We start from the raw sequence: 14,671 nt of genomic DNA on the forward strand, positions 1-14,671 counted from the left end.
ATTCTTGGCTTGAACCTCTTGTGATATGGATCAAGTAATGTTGCCTCTAGTCCCTTTTGCCTTCTTGTTAGATGTTTTCTTATGATCAAATTGATCCAAATTCTCCCTAACTGTGCTTAGTTGATCCATATGTTGCCTAAAAATAATACTCCCTCTAATCACCACTTGGGAATTAGGACAAGTTCCTAATTTCCATTAGCTAGTCTCCAACACTAAAAATTGTTTCCCAAAGGTGGAGACAAACATTTTAACCTAACACAACATTTCCTTTTGTCTATGTTATTTATTTTTGCAGGAAAAGAAGAGTGGAAGATTGAGAAGATTTAGAGTTAGGACTTCTTTTATTTTCCTTTTGTAATCTTTCTCTATTTCTATCTATGTGACATCTAAATAATTGGGTAATGATATTTGTAATAAAGATTAAATTATTTATTCATTTGGAATTATCAAATGTGTCTAATTTTATATGTTGTATTTCATATTATAGTTTGGAATTCAAATTCAACTCAATTTCTATTTGAATTCATATTATCCATATTTGATTTGAATTAAAATTTGTTCTTCCAAAAACACATGAATTCGCAAAGGTCATGTCAAAATTTGTCGCACTCACATCGATGACTAACTCAATTCCACTGATGCAAGAGAAACATCGACCCCTTTGATAGTTTTAAAGAGCAAAAGCGCAAAAATTCCTCGATTTTCTATGCATGCATGCAATGCACACTTTTCTATTCTCTCTTTTTGTAGCCTCTAAACCTGGTATATTAGAGGTTGGTTGAGTTGACGGGACTACATATAAAGCGCGATGTGAGGCGCTTCATGTACGTATGGCAATGGCCATGCCACTACACGCTATATGGTCTCCATAAGTGAGTGGGGGTCACCGCCCCCAACCCCCCGACTTGGAGGAATTCCTGATATTTTTAGACTTGGATTAAAAATATGTGTCTTTTAATCTTTAACATTCATCTTTTCTCTTTAGCCCACATGGATTTTGGGCCAAGCTCCGCCACTGTTCGCCATCAAGCTATTCTCGACTTGAAATACTTAGTCACTTCCAAATCTATAGTTGCTTCGTTGGAGACTGCCGACATTTTTTTTTTCCTTTTTTGCACCATGCCAGAGTTAAAATGTCCAAAAAAACTTGTGTCGCGAGAAGGTTTCGATCCCAAACCACATAAACACATGCATATCGGGGTTTTTCATGTTGCCATATATAGAGGCCTTCCATTAGCCATAGGTGGCTCATGGCAACGGGCCCTTTTCTATTTTCGATGGGGTTTTGGACCCATGTCCATAGTGTTGCTCTCTACTAGTGGATGGTGATAAAGATGGTGAAGGAGATGGTGATGATGATGAAGATTGATTTCCAAGCCTCCGAGTTCAGAGTTCCGCCTCCAAGTCCCTTCCCGAGGTGATGTTCCGTCATTCTGGTGTCTCTGTATGTCCAATATGTGATCCGATTGCACACGTCAAAATAATTGACGAGGCGGTGTAAACACCACGTGGTATGATGGGATAGAATGGGCGGGTACCACTGTACCGCAAGTCGCAAAGCACATGTTGTCGTGTTTTTTGATCTGCCTCCTTGGCATGACTCCAAGGTTCATAGGTAATTGTATGGAAGGCAGATATTGCTTTCAATCAGCCTATTTGTGTCCAAAAATGATTGCTTCAATTGGTTTATCCATCAACTTTCTTATTTAAGAGATCATGGTGAAAAAAGTTGAGAAGGTGCGGGCTAGAGATGTAAAATGTTAAGACCTAAACACTACTAACGAGAACACATAAGATAAAACATAATCTAAAATTTACTCATCATCGCACAAGCAGAAAAAACTAATCTAGAAGTTACATATGCCGGTAGTGTGGCGATCATATCCGATTTGTTGTTTGGGGCCTGTGTCCTTTCACATTCGATAAGGCATTATTGTTTTTTATAATCGTGCATTTCTATTGTATTATGCATTGAGGGTTCTTTTCACTCTGACTGTTTTTCTTCGTGTCCATTGACTCCCTCTCTGTCTTTTCCCAAGAATCCCTCCAAATCTATGAAGATCAGTCCTCCCCTTAAGGTTGACCCTCATCAACTACCTCCAGAAACATATATCAGTGCATGATTAAATTCAAGCAAATATATAACTAAACAACTCAAGTAGTACAATTACAACTTTATTTAGTTAGGGGAGTACATTGCTTTTCATACTAAATTGCCTGGTCCACCATAGTACATGTGTATACCATACTTATTAACCTTATAACCATCAACGCTATATTTCCTTGTATCACTAATGCCATAACGGCCTTTGTATTCATTTGGAGTAACAAGCTTGCTGTTCTCATCAACAATTTGAATGTTTCGCATAAAAGATGCCTTTCCATATCCTTCAGAGGCAAAATGACCACTACCAATTTGTGGGGAATCTGATGAGGCTGTCGGTCCTGAAACATACCCGCCCCAAAATGAAAATTTTCCTTTATTGTTAATGCTATTGAATAATGAACTTGGCCAATATCCAATAGGTGTGTTATCTTCGCCGTAAGACAACCACCAGTTATTTGTCTTTGGGTCCTAAAAAATAAAATTTTGAATCAAATCAGACTGGACAAATATGATCATGTCAAATATGTAGTCCATAGTCTACAATGCTTGCATTTGTTTCTATTCCTCCCAAGATACATATTGTGCACCCTATAAGCAATAATATTTTTCATTATTGAATGTTCCAACTGAACCGCACTATTTTTTGGTAACTCGTAGGCTCTTTTCGGTCAATTTTCATGTTGATTGCTCACATGTGTGTCAAATGATAGTTTGCGGGGATTATTTTAATTATAGGAAACAAAAGATATTTTAACTATCTTTAGTAACTCACTGTATATCATAGTGAACTATCTAAATTAGTTATGCCTATCAAATACAAAAGTAAGAACAACCATTTGCATGCACATTTTCAGCATATATAGGAAATCCAAAATTTGGTGAACAAAGGAGTACCTTGAAGATAAGAATGTTTATTACATATTGTGGTCCATTGTACACTGAAACAGGTTGCACTCTTCCTCCAAGACCAACATTGTGGCTAATTTGCACAAAACCAGGACAGTCGTGATCAAAGCATGTTTTATTTAACTTGCCGTTACGCTGTGACCCAAGTTCATACAAAGGTAAATAAAAACTATATCAAATTATTTTTGGAACTGCAACTATAAAATTTATGTACTTGATAACTTAATGTGTATCCAACAAAGTATTATATATTACCCAACCAGCATGAAACCTTGCAAAGTTATCACCATGGGCACTTGGAGATACTGAGTAACCAACACATATGCTGTCTACATGGCCCCTTGGTCCGTTATCAATTTGAATCGCCGTTTGACTAGCATCGTTGCTACCTTTCTTCACCTTTGGCTCATAAACATTTATTGTAGCTCGCACTCCATATAAATCAGCATAGTATTTGATTCCGGCCTCCTACAAATAGAGATAATTCAGTTTACGTATGGTGTATGGCATCAATGAGTATAACTTAACATTTTCAACTAAGAGTTAGAGCCACCAGTATCTAAAAATCCATTAAACAAAATCTTACATAAATATGGCAAAAAAACTTCAGTCACATATGATTGAAAGAACATGAATATAGAAATTATTATGTTATTCCAATATCTACGTGAAGGTATAAGATTCAGTATAATAATCAAAACTTAAAATTTATTGTACATTTGTATATTTTATAAATTTATATTATATGTATAATTTACCATTTATTGATTTTCTGACCCCTAGCCAAATATATCTTTCTACAACCGTCATTAGAATCTTTAAAGTTAGCATTCAAAGATGACTTTGCACTAGAGTAACCTTCTAAAATGAAATTTTATTAAAACCACTAGGCATGAAACAACTATGTGCTAGTTGCATAATAAACTAGGATACCAAGATCATTACGAAAACAAAATTAGAAAACCAACCTCTTGTTGTTTATCTTTGTTAATCATTATATCAATTTTTTTTGATGATATTTGGTCCCTTCTCCTATTACGCAGTATTGGAACCATTCCTGCCGGGCATTCCAAAATAGACATATGCGCTTGTGAAATAACTTGTCGCAACAGAGGTTTTACATTCAGTCCAATCGGAAAAGAACTTGGTTCCATCTGCTTGACAAGCAAAACTTGATCACCTTACAATCATGTATGTATTGCCAATAAAGTATCACATCTATACAAAATTTCTAGTTTTATTCATTATTTATGAAGCAAATATACCATACGACTCCTACTTCATTTCACTTTCAATGTTTTGATCAGAATATACAAAAAGAACAGATGGACTTACGATTTGAAACTAAAAGTTGGTAGAACAAGCTACACAATGAAAAATTGTAAGTCAGAACAAAATATTATCACAATAATCCGGATTAGTCTACATAGTTTCCACCTAAGTAACATTCTTCTATATAGGTTAACTTAAAAGTCATTTATGTTGAAAAAATAAATCTAAATAAATTTGGTATAATGAATGATTGTAAATCATATATTTATGGAAGTAATTTACCTGAATTTTGTGGTCTTTCAATAATGGTTGGCTTAAAGCTGGTTGTAGATTCACATCTATGCAATCATAGATATCTTCTCCTTCCATCTACTTTGATGTTTTCTCTGCTTGTTAGAAAATGAAAACAATGATAATTAAAGAAAATAAGATGAATACTTATTCTTACCACAATGGTTTTATTAGTTTGTCGATCCATAAGGAATGGGCTAGTATTTTCCCATTGTGTTGTAGTTCTTGCATCTTTTCCTCCGGCGACTAGAAGAAGATATGAAAGTACGACGGCAGCTCTAATAGCATGTCTTTCTTTCATTCTATGAACCTTGGATGCGAAGTTTTGTATTGTGTGTGCATCCATATTTATAGCATTTTGAGGCGCAAAAAAATTTGATGGTCACCATTAATTCATTCAATTGTAAGGATTGAATTCTCGATAGGAGTAGAAATCATATTATTAAATTTCATTATATGGTAGATATAAGTGTTTGATTCTTATTTATTACATAAATCTTTAGGTTTTAATGATTGAAGATATGCAGTATTTAATGTAAAGGAAATCTTTAGAATTAATTTTGGAAAGTTGGTAAAGGTAGGTATGTATGTGGACCAAGATTTTGCTCATGTGGGCTGGCTTGTCCATTAATAATAGGGATTTCTATTTTCGTGCCCTCGGGTACTTAGTTGTGCTCAGTTTTCCCCAGCTCCTTAGTTTTTCCTCAGTTTTCCCCAAGTCCTTGTTTGAAACGCGCAGAAGCAGCTCAGACAGCAGGATTCCCGTTTAGTTGACCGTTCCGTACTAACGTGTGGGGCCGCGTCGTGTGGGCCCGCGTCGCGTGGGGCTGGTAGAAAGGGACCGCGTGGGACAGGACGAGATAGCGTTTGGTTGCACGTGAGCAGGAGCTGGGTTTTGTCTCTCTCGGCCCAAATTGGCATTTTCCTATTGGACCAGACGCATTTATTATAAAAGAATAAGTATTAGGGTGAAGACATGGAATGAACAATTTAATTTGCATCTAGGACTTGTAAGAATTTAAGATAAAATGAGCATGTATATTTGTTTTATTTAGTAAACATCAAATATAGTTGAAGAGAAAGAGTATTAATTATTCTGATATTTTCCTCCATTATAGAATCACATTTTAAGCGATTTTATTAGGGTTGGAATTTTGAATAATTAAATATAACGTTAAAGAAATAAGTGGGAACTATTGGATTATAGTTAAGAAGTACCTTTGAATACATATTATTTTCTATTTAAAATTTTCTAGTATCAACGAATATTTATTTGCTTGCTTTCTAGTATTGATTTTATTGAAAAGAATTTCCTAAACAATTACACTAAAATGTTAGTTAGGCTGTGGACCATGGGGCTGCTGAGAAAATCGGCCGAAGAAGACTGGTCCGGCTTGGCCTAGTTTGGGGTCAACCCAAACCGACCCAAACCCTCCCACTCTCTCTTCTCATTCTCTCGGTCACCCACGCACGACCCTCCACCTTGATTCCTCTCTGCTCGTTCATGATGTGGTCGCCGCCCGCGACTCTTGCCGATTGCTGGCCGTCTCCGTCGCCGCCGCTCGCTCACGAGGCTTCGCCTCCCTCTCATCTTTCTTCTCCACCAAAACCCCCTCGCCGCGGCGCCCTTGTCGTCCACACCTGCTCCCCAGACTAACCCTAGCCGCCTCCAGTTTTGGCCGTCACCGGTCGATTCCGGCGCCACCGCAGGTCGGCTGACCTCTAGCATGTCCTCCTCCGCCAGATTCCTTCTGATGTGCTTCTCTACAGCCCTGCATCGAACCCCTGTGACCCCCTCCGTCACCACAGCTCACGGCGCTGGTCGATGTCGACCGCCCCTGGCACCTCCGGCCATCTTTGGTGCCGGCTCAAGCTCCTCGTCGATCTCGACTACCTCCTCGAGCCCTTGGTCATCCTTGTTGACAACCCTGACCACCCCTGCTACTTGCTCTATACTACTGTGGTTGTGTACTCGGTGGTGATATGGTGCTGGTTGTGGTTGATGCACTGGTGGAGATGGTGATGTGCTGGTAGTGCTGCGACTAATTCATCCTTGAAGCCGATGGGACGATGCTACGACGCAACCACGGCGTCAACGACTCTGGCTACTACTCTACTTCACTGTGAGCTATATATATATATCTCTCTTTCTCTCTAGCTGTCCATGATTTGGTGTTGTGAGCTGCCAAAAATTCCTACTTATGTGCTTGCGGTCTAGCTATTGCTCTACTTAATTCAAATTACGATATTGGTATGATGCTATTTGATTGATAAATGAATTTGCTGTGGTAGTGGTGTAACTGCAGCTCTATGAATCTATAGCTTATCGCGGCAGTAATGCTTCATTGAGGATGAGTTAATCATCCAAAGTATGGGTGTGACCTGTTGTGATATTACTCTGATGAAACTGGATTGTTAGGTTCAGTAATATTCAGTTGTTAGCTTGCAAGCATTAGATGAGTTTTATTCTTATATCATCATGCTTATATATACATCACTGTCACTGTTTGGGACTTGCTTAACTATCCCTGGCATGTGTGTCTGGTTGTGTTACTTTTACTGACGGAACTATATATACACTAAAATATGCAATGTTTACTTGATGCTGGGCTTGGTGGTTTGTCTCTGAGATTGGAAGCATACTTATGGTGCTTTGATATTGTTGTTTTAATTGTGCTTCAATTCCAGGCTGTTGTTACTGCTACCTAGATCATGTGCATACATGATCCTGGACAAGCTTGTGTTGGTGGTGTATTGAGATGCATCCAATGGACATATATCTGCTGCTTATAGATGCTTTATTTGATGGCTTATTTGTTCTTAAACTGATGATCTTGTAGCTGCGATTCAATGTCTTTTCTTTCTTTACATACGTGCCCATGTGCTATCTCACTGTCATGATTATCCTGTAGTGCCACAATTGAGTGAGCACATGGTGATGGTATGTTGGTGTAAGATATAGTGCTGTAGGTGCTTGTGTAGAGTAGAAAATAGGTATTGATCTGGGCTATATGACCAGATGATGCAAATGTCCATCCCAAGCTTCTAATGATGCTTGAGTTGATTTTAATGGACACCTATGCTTGCTTTAGCCGATGATGCAAAGGCTAAGGCTTGGATTTGTATTAAGAACAGATACTATGGCATAGCTCTTATTTCTCTGTGATGATCAGGCATGGCATCTCTACGTAGACTGAGAGAAGCACCTCTCACAATTTAAACTGATGATTTATAGTTTGAGATTTGCCTATTTTATTACTTGCAGAATGTGCCCATGTGCCATCTTCTTAGGTTTAATCCACTCTGTGGTACCTCCTGGAAGTGTGCACAGAAGAAATGTCCATTTAGCAAGATTGGGTGCTGTTGGTAGATTATGTGGAGTGATGTATTAGGCTAAGATCATAACCATGATCAGATGATGTTAAAATTTCCCAAACAAACCCTTATGGATGCTTGTATTAATTTACAAGTGCAAATATGACCTGGGATAGATCCTTGTGATCTATACCACTGATGAATTTATATGTTATAGTTGGATTTGGCTGTATAGAAACCTGCTGCTGTAGAGAGGCTTGGTCTTCTGGATTCTGAACTTTCTTGCTTCTTGTGGCATGCTTGCACCTCCTCGCTGCTTCTGCTTCCTCCTAAAATCTAGCTGTTGATTTTAGTGGTATATCTAGTGTGTTGTTCTTGTGGATCATGAGGTGTTCTTGCTGTCCGAGCTACTGTGATGGAACTGCTGGTGTGCTTTAGTGAAACCAAAGCCAAATGGTTTGGCTGGCTGTGATGCCCTTGCTTTTATAGCACTGAGCTACTGTCTGTGGTGTCAACAGCTATGCCATGCAAGTTTGTGAGTGTGTTGCTTACTAATGGACCCCACTTGTGCATGTGACCAAGTTGGTTTTCCTTGCCTGCTTGTGCTTATCTAGTGTTGTCATGTATTTTTGATACTGCCATATGTATTACTCCTATTGATCTGCTGGCATGTGAGCTTAACATTATACCTCTAAACTTTAATATGTGGGCTATTGGTTCATCTTGACGCTTTAATGTCAATGGTGGATTACTTCAATGAAAACATGTGGGCTTTATGATTTCTTTTTTTTTATCATGAAACCGTAGGGGAAGCCCCTACGGTATATTTTCTTTTATATATATAAAATCAGAGGTTACAAGATTAGAGAGAATTTTTAAAATGTTTGCTTTGTTGCCTAGAGATTAATTAAATTGTTGGCTTGACCTTCTTGTGATATGGATCAAGTAATGTTGCCTTCTTGTCAGATGTTTCCTTATGATCAAATTGATCCAAATTCTCCCTAACTGTGCTTAGTTGATCCATATGTTGCCTAAATATAATATTCCCTGTAATCACCATTTGGGAATTAGGACAAGTTCCTAATTCACATTAGCTAGTCTCTGTTATCACCAGAATTTGACCGGATCAGAGGTGGGCCGCGATTAAGATGGGCTTGAAGGATATACCTGGAAGAAATACATGAATCGGTCTTGTATACAAAGTTTGGGCTAGTTTGCCCGTGTATCTGTAAATATAGTAGGATACGTGTCGGTTAGATAGAATTTGGCTCGTGCACGGTTGGGATTATTCCCATGTTAGAAAGTCTACGGACTATAAATATGTATCTAGGGTTTATGAAATAAACAACAATCACGTTCATCACAAACCAATCTAGGCGCATCGCCAGCCCCTTGTTTCGAGGGTTTCTTCCGGGTAAGCATCATGCTGCCTAGATCGCATCTTGCGATCTAGGAAGTAACGTTTATTCGTTGTTCATGCGTTGCTCGTGCTGAAGCCTTGTTGATGGCGAGCAACGTAGTTATCATAGATGTGTTAGGGTTAGCATTGTTTCATTGTATCATATGCTTTCGTCCATGCGACCCTTAGACGTCTAGCCGCCCTTACACCTATCTTAGGTGTAAGGGCGGCACCCCGCTTGATCATTATTTAGTAGATCCGATCCGTTATGATTGCTCCTTGTTCTTCAAGGATTAGTTTAATATCTGCATAGTTAGGCCTTGCAAACGGGTTGAAGGATCCAGTAGCACGTAGGGTGTAGTTTGCTAGCCCTAGATGAGATGTTCCGGGGATCAACTTCATGTTGGTTTTTAGGCCTCATCTAGGGTCGGTTTATTATCACCGTGCGTGGCTGCCAGGCTCAATCACGCGTAGGATGTTCCGATTATGTGGTGAAAACCCTAAATCATCGTAGGTCGTCTTAAGCTTTATATTGATCAAGCAGGACCACCATGTGATCGTATACCTCATACGGATCATGGGTGGATCGGCTCCTTGAGCCGATTCACGAGACAACTCGAGAGCCGATCGAGGCTCGTATTTAATGTTTACGTGTATGCCATGGAGGAAACTAAGCGAAGCAAATCCATCACCTTCCCTGACCAGGTATAGGTCAGGTGGCACGCCCTTGCACCAGCATCGGACGTGCGTGCCGAGTCTTTGCGGGCCGTCGCTCGAGGGACCAGGGCCAGCCGCAGTCCTGGAAGCCTCCCGGCTCTACTGTGTTGCCCGTCGCTGCTCGCCGGTGGGTTTCTGACCGCAACACATTCTGGCACGCCCGGTGGGACCATCTTCGATATCAACTGCATCGCCATCTACATCTGAGATGGCGGAAGGTACTCCGGTCACGTACGAAGATCTGACTGAGGAGCTCAAGAAGAAGTATGACGAGGTCAAAGCTATCCTCGAAGCCGACCTCATCGGCTCTTTCCAGAGAACCCGCTCACACGACATCAGGTGGAAGGGGTTCTCGCCTGAAGGCGCGCTCGATGGAGTGGACCTCTCTACCCCTTCAGAAGAACGCACCAGGTCTCTGCGTCAGGAGATTAATTTCATGGTAGCTCATTCGCTGCACCGCCATTCTGAGAGCCTGGTGAACACTTTGGAGCGTGTCGCCCTTCGGGTGATCCAGGAAATCATGAGCCATCAGTATTCTCCATCAGGACCAGCTCTGGGGACTCACCAAGGAGAGATACCACTCCAGTCCCGACCACCGCTGCCGTTCGCGTTGGCAGCACCAGAGGTGCTGAGTTCACCGGCATACGTCGTCTACAAGATCGGTGGTGACCCTAGTGATTACCAGTTCTTGTATGAGGCGCCTAAGGAGATCCCTCACGGATACACGTGCACATACGTGCCAGACTGCAGCAGCTGGGTACTCTCAAACCAGACTGCAACAGCAGGGACTTCTAGAACAGCAGGAGGAACTTCTAGAACAGATCTTGAGAAGCAGACGTGGCTAGCTAAGTATGCCACTCCGACGAACCTCCAGAGCTCAACTCCTGCAGTTGGCTCAGAGCTTGAGAAGCAAGCGTGGCTGGCTAAGTATGCCACTCCAGCGAATCTTCGGAGTTCGACTCCTGCAGCCATCACCGCGGATCAGATCCAGTACAATCTTGAGAGACCAGTTCGGCATGGTGCCGAAAAGGAGGGCAATCGGCTATTCCAAGCCGTACCCCAACGAGTACGATTTGATCCCACTACCACCCAAATATCGGCTCCCCGAATTCTCCAAGTTTAGTGGGTCAGATGGCTCCAGCTCAATCGAGCATGTGAGCCGATATTTGGCGCAGCTGGGCACGATCTCAGCATCAGATGAACTACGTGTGAGGTTCTTCGCACAATCCCTCACAGGATCGGCTTTCGGGTGGTACACGTCGCTGCCACCAGACTCAATCCGGACTTGGAAGCAGTTGGAAGAACAGTTCCACCTACAGTATCACTCAGAGGCTTCCGAGCCTGGCATTGCCGATCTAGCACAAGTGCGACGAAGCGCGGAGAAACGGTGTCGAATACATCCAGCGCTTCAGATCGTTAGGAACCGAGGCTATTCGGCTCGTGTGACTGAAAAAGAAGCAGTCGAGTTGGCGGTGGTGGGTCTTGCATCATCGATCAAGGATGTGGCCTCCCAAGCAGAGTACCCTTCACTGACGCATATGGTGCAGAAGCTGTCATTATATGAACAGCGCCACCCAGAGGTGTGGTGGTCCTGGTTGAAGCAGATGAAGATGAAGGCTCTGCGGGAGATCAAGAGGTAGCAGTGGCTGAATGGACTCGGGGGGCAAGCCCCGTGTCCTGCAAGTGGGTTAAGCCACAAGGTCCTCCAAGAGGGTTTGAATTCGACGTGACTAAAGCTGAGCAAATTTTCGACCTCTTACTTAAGGAGAAGCAACTGAAGTTACCCGAAGGCCACAAAATCCCCACGGCACAGAGCTGAACGGAAAGCCATACTGCAAGTGGCATAACACGTTCACCCATACCACCAACGACTGCAGGGTGTGGCGTCAGCAGATCCAAATGGCGATAGAACAAGGGCGGCTAATTTTTAGCCAGTACGCCATGAAAGTCGACACGCACCCCTTCCCCGCCGTTAACATGGTGGAGTGCACTTACCCTGGGAGGTGCCAGCCAGGTTTCTCGTTCAGCATCAACATGGTAGGACCTGGGCACCACTCTGGTAAGGACAGAGACGAGGGCAGCTGCTCTCATAACAAGGACAAAGAGGAAGCCGTTCCACGCGATTGGCTCCGGCAAGATGGCAAGCGCTACATCACGGAGGGAGAAGTGAAGAATGTGTGATATCAGCGACCTCTCTCTGATCACCTCCTCAACAAATACGTGAGTCAATACGACCAACGCCGGCGATATGACGACGATGACGAAAGAGATCGTCTGGCTAGCAGAGACGCCAGGAGAAACCGCCGGCATGATCGCGACGAGGAGAGATATGAGCGCCATGCCAAGGAGAAATCAAGAGAACAAGACGACGTGGATAGGCACTGGGACTGTCCCTTCTTCAGACACTGCTGGGATTCAGGAATGAGCCGATTGCCTACAATCGGCAACTGCCCAGAATGTAGAGAGAAGAAGAAGGGTGCAGGAGCCGTGTCAGTATTCAAACGTCTAGGGCCGCTCCCATCTCGGAACAAGTACGCCGAGTCCTCTCGGGTGGAAGATCTCGAGGAGCTAGAAGACGACGATGAAGAAGAAGAAGATAAGTACCACCGGCCAAGGTGGTGCCCTGATGGACTCAGCCGTTCCCAAAAGCGTAGGGTTCAGCGGCTACGTGGTTTGGAGGAAGCTGAAAGGTTGTACCTGCACACGTTAAGGAAGGCACGGCCTGATCTGGCCGCGAAAATTCAGCGAACTCTGGACGAAGAAGGTCGACCACAAAAGAAAGAGTGGCGTCCCAAACAAAGGAAAGACGATGATGAGACATCGGCTGGCACAAACATGGTGTTCATCCTCCCAGCGGAGTTTAGTGCTCTAGGATTGGACGAAGCACCTGTGGCACAACTTGACTGCGGCCCATGGCCAGTTATCTTTGAAAAGCCACGAGAAAGAAGCTACAGACACCTGAAGGCCCTGTACCTACGAGGTTATATCAATGGGCAGCCTGTCAACAAGATGCTGGTGGACACCGGAGCGGCAGTCAACATTATGCCATATTCCATGCTACGACGGTTGGGACGCTCTAGCTCGGATCTGATCAAGACCAACGTTACACTGAGCGATTTCAACGGCCAAGCATCTGAAGCGCAAGGTGTTCTGAACGTGGATCTGACCATAGGGAGAAAAACCATCCCTACGACATTCTTCATTGTCGACAGCAAGAGCACCTATGCTGTCCTGCTAGGGAGAGATTGGATCCACGCCAACTGTTGCATTCCATCCACGATGCACCAATGTTTAATACAGTGGGATGGAGATGAAGTAGAGGTCGTCCACGCAGATGACTCAGCCGAGATTTCAACGGCTGGCATGAACGTTTGGGAGACGGCAGGCCAAGAGCCACTCTCAGGCATCACTTTGGACGACTGCGAGCGCATCGACGTGACGAGAAACGGGGTGAGGCTGGTCTTATCCACCGGCCTGTCCGTGTAACGAGAGCAAAATCGGTGGACGAACATGGCAAGGCCGATCCTTGTGATCGGCCCCAAGAAATAAAAAGGGATAATCTCGTCTCAAGAATGTCACGTAGTTATACTGAAACAAGACCAAGATGTAAACCTTTATGGAGCAATTCGATCAACATGGAGGCCGATTCCAGCAATCGGCCAAAATTATCCTCACCATACGTTCTGCCCATGTTCAACATCGATCTAACGGGCGGCGGAACGCGGGGGTACAGGTTTACGTCGGCTGACGAGCTGGAAGAAGTCAACATTGATCCTGACGGTGCCGATGTTCAAGTACAGTACCTTGGCTAACTACAGAGCCGATATCTGCAGTTACCTGACAGATTCGGCTCGGGGGGCACCTAACCAGATGAACATGTGCGACACATGTGCAGTAAAATATTGGGGGCCGATAGAAAAATCGGCCAGTAAAAAAAATGCGAAATCACAGCCGATGTACAGCCATCGACTCTAGAATAAAAAGCCGATGCATAGCCATCGACTCTAGAATTACAAGCACAAACTGCCACATGCACAGGCCCTACTGAAGGAAAGTTTCTAAGGCGCGGAGTACACCAGCACGGACGTGATCCACCTCTGCGATCTCGGCCTCGTCGTCATCATCCTTGCCTGTCACCAGTTGCTTGTTCAAGCGGGAGGTGGGTGTGGCGTGAGTCGATTCTCTGACGAGCCAACTGCACCCTTGACCTGAAAGCAGACAACATCACGACTGGCCAGAGCTTCAACTGCAGCGTCACTGGGACGTGAGGCTGGGTTTCTTCAAGAGTGTTCTTCACTTCCTCAGAGTTTTCGACTAATGTCTCAATGGGTGAAGAAAGCAGAGCTTTGAGGCATTGGAGTTGGTCAGCGGTGACGCTGGGGCTCGGTTCATCACGTACTGTGGAGTGGGCCGGCTCGATAGATTCAGGGTCGAACGACAGCAAGCCTGAGAGATCACAGCCCTGACAAACAACAGAAAGCAGCATAAGTCTACAGATCAGGGTAAGGGCAAGCCCAACAAAGGGAGCATACCTCTCCGATGATCATGGGAACAGCCAATGGCGAAGCAATCGGTTGTGGCGTCTCTGCCTGGGGTTTGGCTAAGGTGGCGACTTGGTCGATGTCACCTTCAGAGGTTGTTACCTCCAGAGTTTTGGAGGGCAT

General features: G+C 43.5%; 1 protein-coding gene across 1 annotated transcript; it reads right to left on the minus strand.

The window, feature by feature from the left end:
* Positions 1–2,203: 2,203 nt before the first annotated feature.
* LOC124662320 lies at positions 2,204–14,671 on the minus strand. The gene is made up of 8 exons (XM_047200171.1): positions 14,540–14,671; positions 14,145–14,469; positions 4,734–4,822; positions 4,568–4,654; positions 3,982–4,167; positions 3,269–3,481; positions 3,002–3,148; positions 2,204–2,575 (listed from the first exon to the last, which is right to left on the minus strand). Exons 1-8 carry the CDS (start codon positions 14,669–14,671, stop codon positions 2,204–2,206), a joined length of 1,551 nt encoding a protein of 516 aa, XP_047056127.1.

This window comes from Lolium rigidum, chromosome 6 (genome assembly GCF_022539505.1).
Source record: "Lolium rigidum isolate FL_2022 chromosome 6, APGP_CSIRO_Lrig_0.1, whole genome shotgun sequence".
Taxonomy (NCBI): Eukaryota; Viridiplantae; Streptophyta; class Magnoliopsida; order Poales; family Poaceae; genus Lolium; species Lolium rigidum.